This window comes from Lutra lutra, chromosome 11, assembly GCF_902655055.1.
Source record: "Lutra lutra chromosome 11, mLutLut1.2, whole genome shotgun sequence".
In the NCBI taxonomy this organism is placed as follows: Eukaryota; Metazoa; Chordata; class Mammalia; order Carnivora; family Mustelidae; genus Lutra; species Lutra lutra.
In genome coordinates, this window is record NC_062288.1 from 3,476,206 (window position 1) to 3,490,306 (window position 14,101).

The 14,101-nt window shown below is 44.6% G+C and overlaps 1 protein-coding gene across 1 annotated transcript in view; it reads left to right on the plus strand.

The window, feature by feature from the left end:
* ABCA13 (ATP binding cassette subfamily A member 13) overlaps window positions 1–14,101 on the plus strand; it is a 340,662-nt gene that overhangs the window by 272,419 nt on the left and 54,142 nt on the right. The window contains exons 55-56 of the mRNA XM_047695838.1: window positions 3,591–3,783; window positions 6,000–6,109. Of these exons, the coding sequence (XP_047551794.1) occupies window positions 3,591–3,783; window positions 6,000–6,109 (303 nt within the window). The remainder of the gene's footprint in view (window positions 1–3,590; window positions 3,784–5,999; window positions 6,110–14,101) is intronic.

The following is a 14,101-nucleotide window of genomic DNA, read 5'->3' on the forward strand; positions in this document are numbered from 1 at the left end:
GGACCATCAGAGGACTTCTTTTTGAAAGAGCAAACTCCCTTTCTTACTTGGCAGAGACTGCATTCCATGGTATTTTAGAATAATGCCTTTGCTCTCCACAGGGAGTCATCAATATTTATTGTTATTTGTAAGCGAGGAGCCTTGCATGGAGGTGGAGGGGATCTGATTAGGACGCTCGCCTGCCACCTCCTTACCGGGGACTATACAGCGACCATCTCGCTAAATTAATTTGTTTTTTTAAGTCCTCATCTGGGGGTCTCTGGGGGGCTCCGTAGGTGAACCGTCTGCCTTCGGCTCAGGTCGTGGTCCCGGGGTGCTGGGATCGAGTCCTGTGTTGGGCTCCCTGCTCAGTAGGGAGCCTGCATCTCCTTCTCCCTCGATTACTCCCCCTGTTTGTGCTCTTTCTCTCTCTCAAATAAACAGAAAATCTTAAAAAAGAAAAAAAATAAAGTCCACATCTGACCAGGTCACTAACATTGCCTAAACAAGAAACCTCAAGGTTCTAAGCCAGGCCCCCTTGAGTCGGGCATGTGTTGCCCTGTGAAGCTCTCCATGACCTCCCCCTCGATGCCCCTCGACATTTGCTTCTGGTGATCTGCTCAGTCGGGGCCTCTGGCAGGACTGATCTCCTGCCCTCCAGCATCCACTTTGTGCTGCTCCCCACCTCCCAGGGCCCCCCCATGCCTTCTCAGCCTTCCTGTCGTGGCCTTTCTCTCTCTGCTCCAGTGTGGCTTTCTAGTGTTTATGTGTCACTGTGTTGTGCCTGACCATCCGCTCCATCGCATGTGGACTACCATGCACTGGTATTGAATCATGCGCGGATGGGAAGACGCCGCCCCCCAGCACCTGGGAGAGTTAGTGCCTGTCGCCCCCATTCCCCTACTATCCCCCCCCCCCGACCCGGGCCAGCAGTGTCCACGAGCAGGTGCAGCCACCTCCTCCTGGCTGTCTGCTGGGCTTGCTGAGGTCCTGAACTTCGTCTGCTGCTGGCCTTTGGTTGTCTGCTGAGAACCCACATCTCCATGAGAACCTGAGCCCTGGCTGAACACCAGGCAGCCCGGGGACATTTGGGACCGTTTTCCCCTCTTCTCTCCAGTCTGGAGCTGACCTGGCCTTGTGCGCCCGAGGTGCTGGCTGGGTGCGAGCAGGCAGGTGGCCCGGGGAGCATTTCTCTGCTGCCGTTGGGCATTTGGACTCTCTGGTGCCCGGGCGTCTCCTTCCTCTGTCATGGAGACGCTGGTTTTGTGCTAGTCAGCTGGAAGGGGGTGCGGTGGCGCATTTCGGAGCCCTGTGTGTTGGGCTGTGAGGTGGCCAGTGAGAAGTGACCTCGGGCCACTGTCCCACACCCACTGTAAACAGATACACTTTCCTGCCTTTTCCCCACCCGGAACCCTGAGATCAGAAACTCTGGGGATGAGCCTGAGGGGGGACCCGTAAAGCTTCTCAGGTGCTCCCAGTGAGGACAGGGTCAGAACTGCTGATGGGGGGACCTGGGCATGGGTCTCAGAGACAGGGAGGAAGAAGGGCTCTCCCCTCTTTGAATCAGAAAAGGCCAGCGGAAGGCCAGGCCAGCGGAAGGGTCCAGGGACATGCCTGCAGCCAGAAAAGGGGTAAGAAACCACCACGCTGAAAAGTGTGAATTTGGATGACTTTTCACAAACTGAAGGGAGAGCAAACACTATCACTGCCTTCGTGACCCGTTCCATTAGCCACTCTGGACATAACCACTGTTCTTGTTTTGTTTTGTTTTTTTTTTTTTTTTTTTTTTTTTTTTTTTTTTTTTTAAACACATTAAAGACCATTATGTTTTATTCACTAAACTACATTAAGTTCAGGGGCGCCTGGATGGCTCAGTCAGTTAAGCGGCCAACTCTTGGTTTCGGCTCAGGTTGTGATCTCAGGGTTGTGGGATCGAGCCCCATGTTGGGCTCTGTGCTCAGTGTGACATCTGCTTGAGACTCTCTCTCCCTCTTCTGCTGCCCCTCCCCCCCATATAAATCAATCAGTCAATCAATCAATCTTTCTATAAAATACATTAAGTCCACATTTAGCCTAGGTTATACAATTCCAATCCACTGTATAATCCTTATTCCCGATACAGAATATAATTACAGAGGATTCCTGTGCTGATATAATGATCTTGGAGTACTGACTTCTGTAATTTCCCACAGATCTTGTTTTTATCTCCAGTGATGTGTTTCTCATGCTTTTGAATGTTGTGTGAATGGTGTCATGTAATACATACTTCCAAGTAGCTAGCTGTATTCTCTTGTCTCTAGGTTGTGTGTTCAATAGATTCTGTATTTGTTCAATGATGATTTTAGGCACAGAAAAAAACAACACAGGGAAAGGACCTAGGATGCTGGGAGCCGACAGTGGGTATTTTATTTTAAATGCCCTTTTATCTCAAAAGAGTTTAAGACTCATAAGAAATTGCAGAATTCATACAGAGTCCCTGTGCAGACTTCCCTCAGCTTCTCCCAATGATACCATGATAATTTGGTTGTATATTACACAACAATATCACCTGGACAAAACCAGGAAGTTGATTTTGGTACAGCCTTAACTCGGTCGTCTGTACCCATTTAATGATTAAAATGTTGGTATGTTACAGTTTAAGGGGGAAATTGAAATTGCTTTAAGGTCAAAATGTGCTAGGTTGAAAATCATAAGGAAGATTAAAAAGGGAGCTGCTCAGATTTAGAGCAAATAAATTTGAATTGAAAATTAAATTGGTATTCACCTGACAAACACTTATTAAGTCTCTCATGCACGGTGTTGTGCAAAGTACTTGCTATCCAGTCGTCTTACACAATCCAATGTGTTCTATGTAACCATAACGTTTGTTACAGTTAATCTTGTGATACATTGTTTTTCTACCTCGCATGGAAGTCTGGCAGATTTTATTATTCATAAAATTGAAAAGTACCTCTAGTTGGGCATCTGTCCACTTCAGTGTCTTTTTAAAATTTTTTTTATTTTTTTTTAAAGATTTTATTTATTTATTTGACAGAGAGAGAGATCACAAGTAGGCAGAGAGGCAGGCAGAGAGAGGGGGGAAGCAGGCTCCCCACCGAGCCGAGACCTGGATGAGGGACTCGAATCCAGGACCCTGAGATCATGACCTGAGCTGAAGCCAGAGGCTTTAACCCACTGAGCCACCCAAGTGCCCTTTTGCTGTCTTTTCCTTTACATTGGGGGATGAATGTGGTCCCTCGCTTGTTATTTTTTCTTAAATATATTATTTATTTATTTGCAAGAGAGAGTACAAATCCAAGGGAGAGGGAGAGAGAAAATCTGAAGCAGACCCTGCCCTGAACACAGAGCCTGACACAGGGCTCGAACTCATAACCACGAGAGTATGACCTGAGCTGAAACCAAGAGTCATCTGCTTCACCAGCTGACCCACCCAGGCACCCTGGACTCTCACTCATGATTAATCACAGTGGCGGAAGTAGGGTGTGTGGACCAGACCTGACAGTGCGGCTCAAGCCCACGTCTGTTTCAACGAGTCTCTGAAGTTTCTGTCTCTCTTGACTCTTCCCCTTCTAGGTTGTGGTTGTGAATTAACTCTGACTTCATCTTTCCAGGGGTCAGTCTGCCATTCAAGGCACAGTCACATCTTCCAAGGACATAGACGTGGAAAAAGAGCAAATAAGAGTGTTGAAAGGAAGAACTAGTGAAGACCTTCTCATGCTATACAACCTTAGTAAAAGCTACGGAAGCTTCTTCAAGAGGACCACTGCTGTGCGAGATATTAGTTTGGGCATACGGAGAGGAGAGGTAAGGACCTTCTGTTTGTGATCCTCTCTGTTACGAACGCGTGTATCTCTAACTGTGCATCTGCTTGTGGTAGGCTCACAGTGTCTGCGATTAGAGCCAAGGGTTTTCAGATTTCTGACATTTCTGCAAAAATCACTAGAATCTGAGTAGAAAGTCTATAGACTCCTCCCCTGGGGAAAACTTTGCTGACTGATGGATGGGGGTTTATCGTTTCATAGTTTTAAATATTTCATATGTTTGAAGAGTTTTAGTCATTGCTTGGGCTATAGGATGACATTTTATTGAGGGAAATATTTTATCAATCCAATTAATTTAGGGAACCTCTTCTAACTTTTACTTGGAAATCCACACTTTTTAACTGGCAAGTTAAGCCCATCTAGTAAAATGCTCCCTGGGGAGGAAAAGAGTCCTGACACCAAAGCCAGAGTTTAGATTTTTTTTGTGTGTGTGTGGGTATAGCATCAATTCTTATAGAAATGTTTAATCAGAACTGATGGAAGCCATGCAAATTGTTCCTGATTTGTGCTTAATTGCCTCAAGAGAAATCAACTCTGAAAGTGATTACCGTTAATTAACCATGAAAAATAAGAGGTTCCTTGCATTCCTGTTGTGCCTAGCTCCTGAGAACCTCGAGGCAGGTTACTGGCTTATGGGATGGGCAGGCATGCTGCCCTGTGGCAGAGAGCAGGTGTTTCAGAGAGGAAAATTCCGAGGGCAAGAGAAGCCTGGGGACCAATCCAAGTTGATCCAGGAGTATCCTGTGCTGTCTGTCCTGTGGTTTGTGGCTGACGAGGACAGGATGCTAAGGAGGGTGTTTTGGTAGCCACTCAGCCCAAAGACTAACTCTGCAACCTTCGTCATCATACTGAACTATTTGTTTTACTTCCACTTCAAAAATCATTTTTTTAGTTTTGCTGCTACCTGTTGGGGTACTTTTAAGCTGAAGAGTAAGAGGAAACCTTGGAATGCTTCATAAAGGAGATGCTCCAGGGATCTGAAACGGAAGGCCATGATCACGTAGCATGTTAGGTACCCCCACGCGTGCTGCCCCAAATCACATGGGCGGTACTGCCTTGGAGCCATCTGTCTGGAAACGGCAGCTGGGTCCATGCGTGAGATGGTGGGGGGATCCCTTCGAGTTTGAGGGGAGCGTGGCTATGAAAGCAGGTGGGAGTTCAAGGAAGCACCTCTCATCCAGAGGTCCCAAATAGGGCCCTGTGGTTTCTAGGCAGGGCGTGCCAGGAAAGTCAGAATAGGCACTTTCCTGAGATTCAAGGGGCAGGGAAGTCACCTGAGGTCAGTAGACAGAAAGCTAGCTGATGCCACCAGAAAACAGAGGTCTTGAAGGAAATTTTAAGAACCACACAGACTCAGGCTCTGCCACAGAACCTGTAGCTATGGATGTACTGAGAGATAAAGCCTAGGTCTAGAAAAGATGGCAAGAAAGCCATTTGTCCCATGGGATATAAGACAACATTGACCCACCGCCCCACCCCCTGCCCAATGCCATCTTGATGCTGATGTCAGAGTTTAGAATCGACAGTTCTCTTCTTAACTCATGTCAGGAGCAGCCTAGAGTCTGACTTGGGGGTGGGGAGAAGGGGAGGGAGAGCAGGGAGGATATTTTAACGTACATTATTTATGTTTTGAAGATTTTATTTGCTTATTTATTGGAGAGAGAGAGAGAGCAAGTGTTGGGGGGGGAAGCAGGGAGAGAGAGAGAGAGAGAGAATCGTAAGCAGACCCCACACTGAGCGTGGAGTCCGATTCAGGGCTCGATCTCATAACCCGAGATCAGGACCTGAGCTGAAACCAAGATTCAGACGTTTAACTGACTGAGCCCCTAACCATGCCCCCGGATGTACTTTAATCTATGAAGCAGCATCAAGGGGATAATGAGTACAATGAAGTGAGTTTCAAAAACTCGTCCTCCACACAGTCAGGACCTTGTTGGAACAGCCCCGCAGCGGACGGTTAATCTCAGTACTATCCTGGGGGTGGGGACTCACCCGTCACCCTCTGCAGTGCTCCTTACACAGATTCACTCTTCCTGGGCGATTGTCGATACGGTCACCTTGCTCAGACCCCAGAGTGCTTTGTGCAATCGTGTGCATTTAAAGGTCTACGAGTAGCAGAAGCTGGAAAAGTCGGGTCCGAGCCATCTGGCTGTCTCTGGTGACTTAGCTGTTCCTCACCTGCGTCTTCTCTCCATGTAGTGCTTTGGGCTCCTGGGGCCCAACGGGGCCGGGAAGAGCACCACATTCAAGATGCTGAACGGGGACACCCCTCCGACCTCAGGACGTGCCGTCGCCAGGACTCCCACAGGGTAAATGCAGATGCGGTCATACTTGCTGCCTGGGGACAGCCCTCGTCCCCTCAGTCCTGTGCCCGGAGTCTGAGACACACTTCCCTCAAGATTTACCCTCCAGTTAGCTGCCAGGAGCCTCTCCTCAGATAGGGAGGAACTTCCAGGGCCAATGAGATAAGCTGCCCACATCTGGCCACAGGGTCAAGGACATGTCCGCAGAAAGCAATCAGGGCTGACCTCTTTGGTGGCCCCCCATGGGCTTGAGGTGTCTGGCTGCTGATGTGGGTGAGCGGGAAATGGCCAGAGGGTGGCCCTTCTTGCTTCACCGACAGATCCAGCTTCAAACACCCACACCTATGGGACAGTGGCCCCAGGGGGCGACATTGATTCTCTCGTTCGCCACCCAGACCCCTCTTTCAGGTGGTTGACAGCTTTGGGTTGGAGTGAGTAGCCACATGAGAACCCAGATGGTGGCATCTGGAGGAGCAGGGGGAACATGTATTTTCCTTGCTGCAAAGACCGTGCAAGATGCTGGGTCTTGTGCATGCCACAGGCTGCCCGAGGCCACTGGGTCCCGTGGGGGCTCTATGGGCAACCCCACAGGACAGTTTTACCTCCAAGCATCCTCTGATTCCTTCTGAACTGCACTGCGACTTGGGGATCATCCCCAGGGGTGTGGGCGCCATCAGGTGTGATCATCCAGTTGGATAAAAGGCCCACTTCTCTGTCTCTGCCTGGTCTGGACCATTAGAGGTTCTCGTCTCTCCTAAGAAGGAGGCTCCTAGTTCTAACCGTCTCTGGAGGCAGGATGGGCTACTTGCTTCTTGCTCTGAATTTGCCCGAGGAGCCAACTTGCCCTGATCGCACTAACTAAAATCTCCACTTGCAAGCTTAGGGCTCTTTCCGGACGAGCCCTCCACGTGCCGTCACATGCGTCCCAATACAAACGTTTTCATGGCCCCATCTCCACACACTTTTTCCTTTCCATACCAATTACAAGGCCCCTGGCATATATCTTTCTTTTCTACTGCAGCAAATTGATTGCTAATTGACAATGATGATAATAGATTTCACACGTCTGTTGCTCAACTTATATAAGGAAAACCACATCCTCGGATGGTCCTTCTATAAGCAGCTCCCGTCTGAGCACCCTGGTTGATTTCACAGCCTGTCTGCTGGGGTCGCAGAGTCTCTCCTAAGCTTGCTTGGAAATCATGCACCTGAGATTTGTATATACGGGTTCAAATAGAATAATTGAAAAAAAGTTGTTCAAAAATATGAAAATCACCCATGAATTGGCTAATTCGTTGCATCGACAAATACTTCCTGTCCTATGATGTGCCTGGCACTGGGAGGTTTTCTTGGACTCCTAAAGCTCAGTGTTAATGTTTACATGTCTCCTGTTAGTGTAATTTAGACATGCATTCATCTCTGTGTGTATGTATCTATTTTTGGAAAGAGTTTATTTATTTGAGAGAGAGAGAGTGCAAGGAGAGGGAGCAGCAGAGAGAGAAGCAGACTCTCCACTGAGCAAGGAGCCCGACGCAGAACTCGATCCCAGAATCCCAGGCTCATGACATGAGCCGAAGGCTGATGTTTAACCGCCCCTATTTCTAATTTTATCTATTATCTCTATGGGAAGTATGGGTGGTTAAATGTATTTCTGTGGAGAGATTCACATGTTAAAATCAGACAAGCATATAAAGATCAGTATTTGGTATTCTTCCTTTACCTTATTCCATAAGCATCTCCCAATCCCCTTCAATAATAGTTACTGTTTTTATTTTTTACAGATCTGGTGGGCATGAAATCTCATTGTTAAATTAGTTTGCACTTCCTTGATTATTCATGAATGCAAGTGTTTTTCCCACAGTTATTTGTCTGGTAGTTTTCTTTCCTGCCGATCGCCTGTCATGCCCTTTGCCCTTTTCTCTATGAGGTTGTCTGTCTTTTTGTTACGCATTAATGTAAGAGTTTTTCATACATTCAACCAGAAACTAATCTTTTTTTAATTTTCATTTTTATTATTTTAAAAATTCTTATTTTTAAAATTTCATTTACATCCAAGTTAGTTAACATGCAGTGTGTAGTATTGGTTTCAGGAGTAGAATTTAGGGGTTCATCACTTACATGCAATACCCCATGCTCATCCCAACAGGTGCCTCCTTAACGCCCACCCCCAGGGCCCCCCTCCCTCCAGCAACCCTCAGTTTGTTCTCTGTGCTTAAGAGTGAGTGTCTTATGGGCTGCCTCCCTCTGTTTTCATCTTAGTTTAGTTTTCCTCGCCTTCCCCTATGTTCATTTGTTTTATCTCTTAAGTTCCCCATATGAGTGAAATGATATTTGACTTTCTCTGACATATTTCACTTCACATATTACCGTCTAGTTCTATCCTTGTCATCGCAAGTGGCAGGATTTCATTCTTTTTGATGGTTGAGCCGCATTTCACTCCGTGCGTGTGTGTGTACATCACACATCTACACCGTGTGCATATACACACACCCCATCTTTACCCATTCATCACTTGATAGGCATAGTTTGGCTGTTGTGGACATTGCTGCTGTAAACATTGGGGTGCGTGTGCCCCTTCAGATCAGCATTTCTGTATCCTTTGGGTAAATACCTCGTAGTGCAATTGCTGGATGGTAGGGTAGCTCTGTTTGTAACTTTTTAAGGAACATCCTGTTTTCCAGAGTGGCTGCGCCAGCTGGCATGCCCACCAACTGGAAACTAGTCTTTTGCATGTTTTATGTGTTTTAAGAATTACCTTTCTTTGGTACCTTGAATTTGAACTTTGTTTTATAAGTTTGTATGTGTAGATGTTTGCAGTTTTGACGAAGCCAATTTAATGTGTTTTTTTTTTTCCTTTGTATTTCTTATTCTTTGAATCTTAAGAAATTCTTCTCTTTCTGAGGTCAAAAACCTTAACATTGTCTTTAATGAATAGGGAGTTTATAGTTAGAGACACTGTGTGGTAGAAATAGAATTTGATGTTTTTTAAAATAGGTGTTTATTTATTTTGTTATTTTTAGAGAGAGTGAGAGAGAGAGTGGGGGGCGGGGAGGAGCAGAGGGAGAGAGAGAGAATCCCAAGCAGACTCCATGCTCAGCTCAGCACCGAGCCCCCCGTGGGGCTCAATCCCACGACCCTGAGATCAGGACTGGAGCCGAAATCAAGAGTCTAAGTTCCGCTGACGGACACGCCCAGACGCCCCTTGATGTTTTTTCTGTTCTGAGCTCTCGTTTGCTTAATGCCACTTCCTCACCAAGGTGTCTTTGTGTCCATCAAAAAGTGCTTCTGTAATAGCAAGTCCTCGGACAGGCTGGGCTCTTGGCCCTGGTTTCTTTTGCTTCATGTTTCCTTCCAGGTGACTACATTGCCTGCCTGTCTTCCGGGTTCTGGATTTTTGGTATTGTTTGAACTCTTCTGGACCTTTATAATATATTATTTTTTGGATACTTTTACCACTCTCTATAAAAATGTCACAATATTTACATCTTATTTGGGATTACAACACATTTTTATACTATAATTTGAGGAAATTGAAGTCTTGATGAAATTCTTTTTGCTTTTTCCATGACTGTGGTATATATGGACATTTATTTGGGTCATTTAAAAAATAGCATTTATTTATTTTTAAAAGATTTTATGTATTTATTTATTTGAATTTATTTGGGGGGGAGCATGAGTGGGGAGGGGCAGAGGAGGAGGGAGAAGCAGGCTTCCTACTGAGCAGGGAGCCTGATGTCGGGCTCAATCCCAGGACCCTGAGATCATGACCTGAGCCGAAGGCAGACGCTTCACCAACTGAGACATCTAGGTGTCCCTAAAAAATATCATTTAATTACATTTCAGACTTCTCCTTACAAATTCCTTGCATATCTTTTTTAGATTTATTCATCCAGATGAATTTGTCTCCCATCAGGAAGCATTTAATTTGTTTTAATTTTTTCTTCAATTTTCTCATGGCTTGGGACTTGGCTAGCTGACGTCACAAGGGAATGTGTTTGTGTATTTGGCGTTTGCTCTCTCTTTTCCTGTGTGACACCTTCTGTCAGCTGGGTGGTTCCTTCTCGTGATTCTCTGACTCTCCCATGCAGAACCAGGTCTTGTGTTGAAGACTTTAGGGTCCCCACTTGCAGCCATAGGTAAACTATCCCATGTTTAGTCACGGCACGGCTTCACCCGGGTGCTGACCTGCTGAGTGGCCTGGAGGATGAGCAGCCTTCTCGTGCCCCAAGTTCCCAGCCCGCTTCTCTCTGCCTCTTTCAGGAGGGGTGAGGCTGTGCTGTAGACCCAGTTACCATGCTGGACCTAGTTCTGGTCCCTCGTCATCACGCAGAGGTGTGTTCAGTCCCTGTTACGTCCCCATTATGAGAGTGTTCAGCCTTGCAGGGTCCAGACCTCCAGATGCTTTATGTAACTCGGAGCCAAAGCCCAGCAGGCAGTGGCTTGAGATCCTGGTCTCCCTTCCTCGTTTTTTCTGATGCCTGGAGATGTTCAAGTGTGTTTTTCTTTTCTAGACACTAATTACACAACATGAACAAAGCAAATAAAATCTAGTCATCGTTTTTTGCATGTACAGAAAGACATGTAAAGCATTGTGCCCACAATTTCCACTGAGATTTTAATTGATTTTATGCTGCATTTATAGATTAATTTGGAAAACACTGAGATTTTTATTCTGTGTCTTCTCTTCTGCAAACCTTGCATTATCCAAGAACTCTCAAAGTACTATGAAATGGTAGTATATCTATTGTTCACTTGAGTAGTAGTAGTAGTTCTGTGGTGGTTTGAAACCCATGTGCATATTATGTGTCTTGTTAGTATTAATCCGCAATTTTATTTAAAGTTCTTCAAGGCAAATATTAAATTTATCATTTTAACACTCATACAGATGAACCTGTTGTAGTTCTTTTTCTTTTGACATATTTATGTAATTAAGGAAAGATTTTTGATTACTGAGCTCTCCTACCTTTCTGCAGTAAACTGAATTTCTTTTTTTTTTTTTTTTTAAGATTTTATTTATTTATTTGACAGAGAGAGAGATCACAAGGAGGCAGGGAGGCAGGCAGAGAGAAGGAGAAGCAGGTTCTCCGCAGAGCAGAGAGCCCGATGCGGGGCTCGATCCCAGGACCCCGGGATCATGACCCGAGCCAAAGGCAGAGGCTTTAACCCACCGAGCCACTTAGGCACCCCGACAGTAAACTGAATTTCGTCACAGATGTACATCTCCTTTTGTTTACTTAAGCAAAAGTAGTTTGTTGTTGAAAACTTTCATTTTCTAGCCCTCCTGTTAAATTATTCTTATTTTTAATCTTTGTTGTAATTTTGACTATACTTTTTGAAATACCTATTTACTTAATTTAAAAATTTTAACTACTTCAGTGCACCTGGGTGGCTCAGTCAGTTAAGCACCTGCCTTGGGCTCAGATCATGATCTCAGGGTCCTGGGATTGAGCCCCGCATCAGGCTCCTTGCTCAGCGGGGAGTCAGCTTGGGACCCTTTCTCCTTTTCCCTCAGCCCACTGCCCTTCCACTCTCTCTCTCTTTCTCAAGCTCTCGCAAGTAAATAAATAGATAAATAAAAATTGGGGGGACATAATAAAAAATAAATATATACAATAATTTTAGACTTGCCAAAAAAATAAAATTTTTAAGTACTTTTAATTTCTAACTGATTCTAACTTCTTGATTTGAGTGATTTTTAAAGTCTTCTTCCCCTAAATAAATTACCAAATCATTAAGTGTACAAATATACTTCTTTGTACAGCTCTACCTTGATCCTGAAAATGTAAAAAGTAGTATTATTACTGTCACTGTCTTTTATTTTTTTTTTAATTTTTTTTATTTTTTTCAGCATAACAGTATTCATTATTTTTGCACCACACCCAGTGCTCCATGCAATCCGTGCCCTCTACAATACCCACCACCTGGTGCCCCCAACCTCCCACCCCCCACCCCTTCAAAATTCTCAGATCGTTTTTCAGAGTCCATAGTCTCTCATGGTTCACCTCCCCTTCCAATTTCCCTCAACTCCCTTCTCCTCTCCATCTCCCCTTGTCCTCCATGCTATTTGTTATGCTCCACAAATAAGTGAAACCATATGATAATTGACTCTCTCTGCTTGACTTATTTCACTCAGCATAATCTCTTCCATGTCACTGTCTTTTAAATGACATATATAATTCTGAGTTAATATTTCAGAAAGTTTGATGGAAGAGCATTTCTGATATTCAAAACCTTGTGTTTCTTGGTTTAATATTTTAAAAAATTTCATTTCAAGAACCTTTCCATTATACACACACACACACACACATACACACATACACACACAGAGTAAGTTATAAATAGAAAAGAAGTTATAAATAGAAATGTTACAAGTAGAAGTTACTTATAATATATAAAATATATATAAATAAGTCATAAATAGAAAAGAAGATCTCAGTGCATTTTTACAAAGCAGATACACTTTTATAGTCTGTATGTAGCTCAGAAAGAGAATAAGACCGATACCCTTTAAATCCTTCAGATCCTAGGCTAACACCTAACCTGATTTTTTTTTTTTTTTTGAGAGGGTGGGAAAGTGGGGGAGGTACAGAAAGAGAGAGAGACCCAAGCAGATCCCCCTCTGAGTGCGGAGCCTGATGTGGGGCTCGATCTTACAACCCTGAAATCTTGACCTGAGCCGAAACCAAGAGTCAGACGCTCGACCGACTGAGCTGCCCAGACGTCCCTGTCTGTGTTGGCTCTTTACTGTTGTAATTGTTGCGTCTGTGGGCAAAGATACAATTATGCTTTGATTGGTCTGCGTTAGTTGATAAAAAATCAGTGTTTCGAACTATCCTGTTCAACAGCAGGCAGCAGGACTGATAGGCTGGGGAGTGTTTGAGTTACGCGTGATCCTGTTGAAGACTCTGGAAGGGAATTGCGTGTATGGAAAGGAAGCTGTCTCGGGTTACTATGCTGTTGATTTTCCCTGCAACTGTAGAAGGAAGGTGTGTTTCTGTTTCTTCGCTAACGTGAGTGCGTGCAGGTGTGTGTGCGTGGTGTGTTTCCGTAACTTCTCTACCAGCACAGATGGACAAAAGAATCTGAATTTCCAAAGCCAACAAAAAAAATGTGTGGTCTATTTTCCTCATCCCTGGAAGCCTGACTCCTGTTCATAATCCCATCCCATCATTTGTAAACTAATCGGAAAATGAAATTCAAATAGCTGTTCTTGAAAGAAAGAATACATTTACATCTCCCTAATGGCCTGCGAGTCCCTTATTATGCTACATATCTGCGTAATTAGTTTAATTATAACTAAATCACACTTGCATTAATTATATTTTTAACCTTGATTATTTGTAATGTTAATTGCACATTGGTATTCAAGGAATTAAATGGGTAATTAGAACACAATGGAATCCTTAACTACATAGAGAGCCACTGTGTATCTTCCTGCCTATGAAGCTCATAACTTACCCACAGCTAACTGGAACACAGCGACACCGTCGTTCATTATTTTGAGGTCCCCTTTGTGTGTTTTCTGAGGTTCTATTATCAGGAACAGAGCTGTTTTCTTTTCTTGTTTAATTTATTAATGTCTATGAATGCGTGTCCTCCAATTTGAGAATAGGTCTAGAATTTCATAACTGACCATTATAATTTGGTTTAAATTATCTTGAGCTCCTGGTTCAAGGCCAGTGGTCACAGATGGAAAGACCCCAGGCCAACGATCAACGTATGCATGTTGGAACTGGACTGCACTTGGTCAGAACGTAGGCTTCCTAGTTTGTCACAGTCCCCAGCCCTCCCTATTGCCTCGTTTGTGACACCATCGGATGTGTAGGTGGATTGTTTGTGGCCTCTCTAGACAGAATAAGTGCTAATCACAGTAATTACAAAGTACTGTGACTCTAGTGTTCACCAAGCATCACACTTGGCATTTGTGATCTCATCTGATGGTTGTGACAGCCTGGGGAGGGGGACCTCATCCTGACCGACCTAACCCCAGGTGCAGAA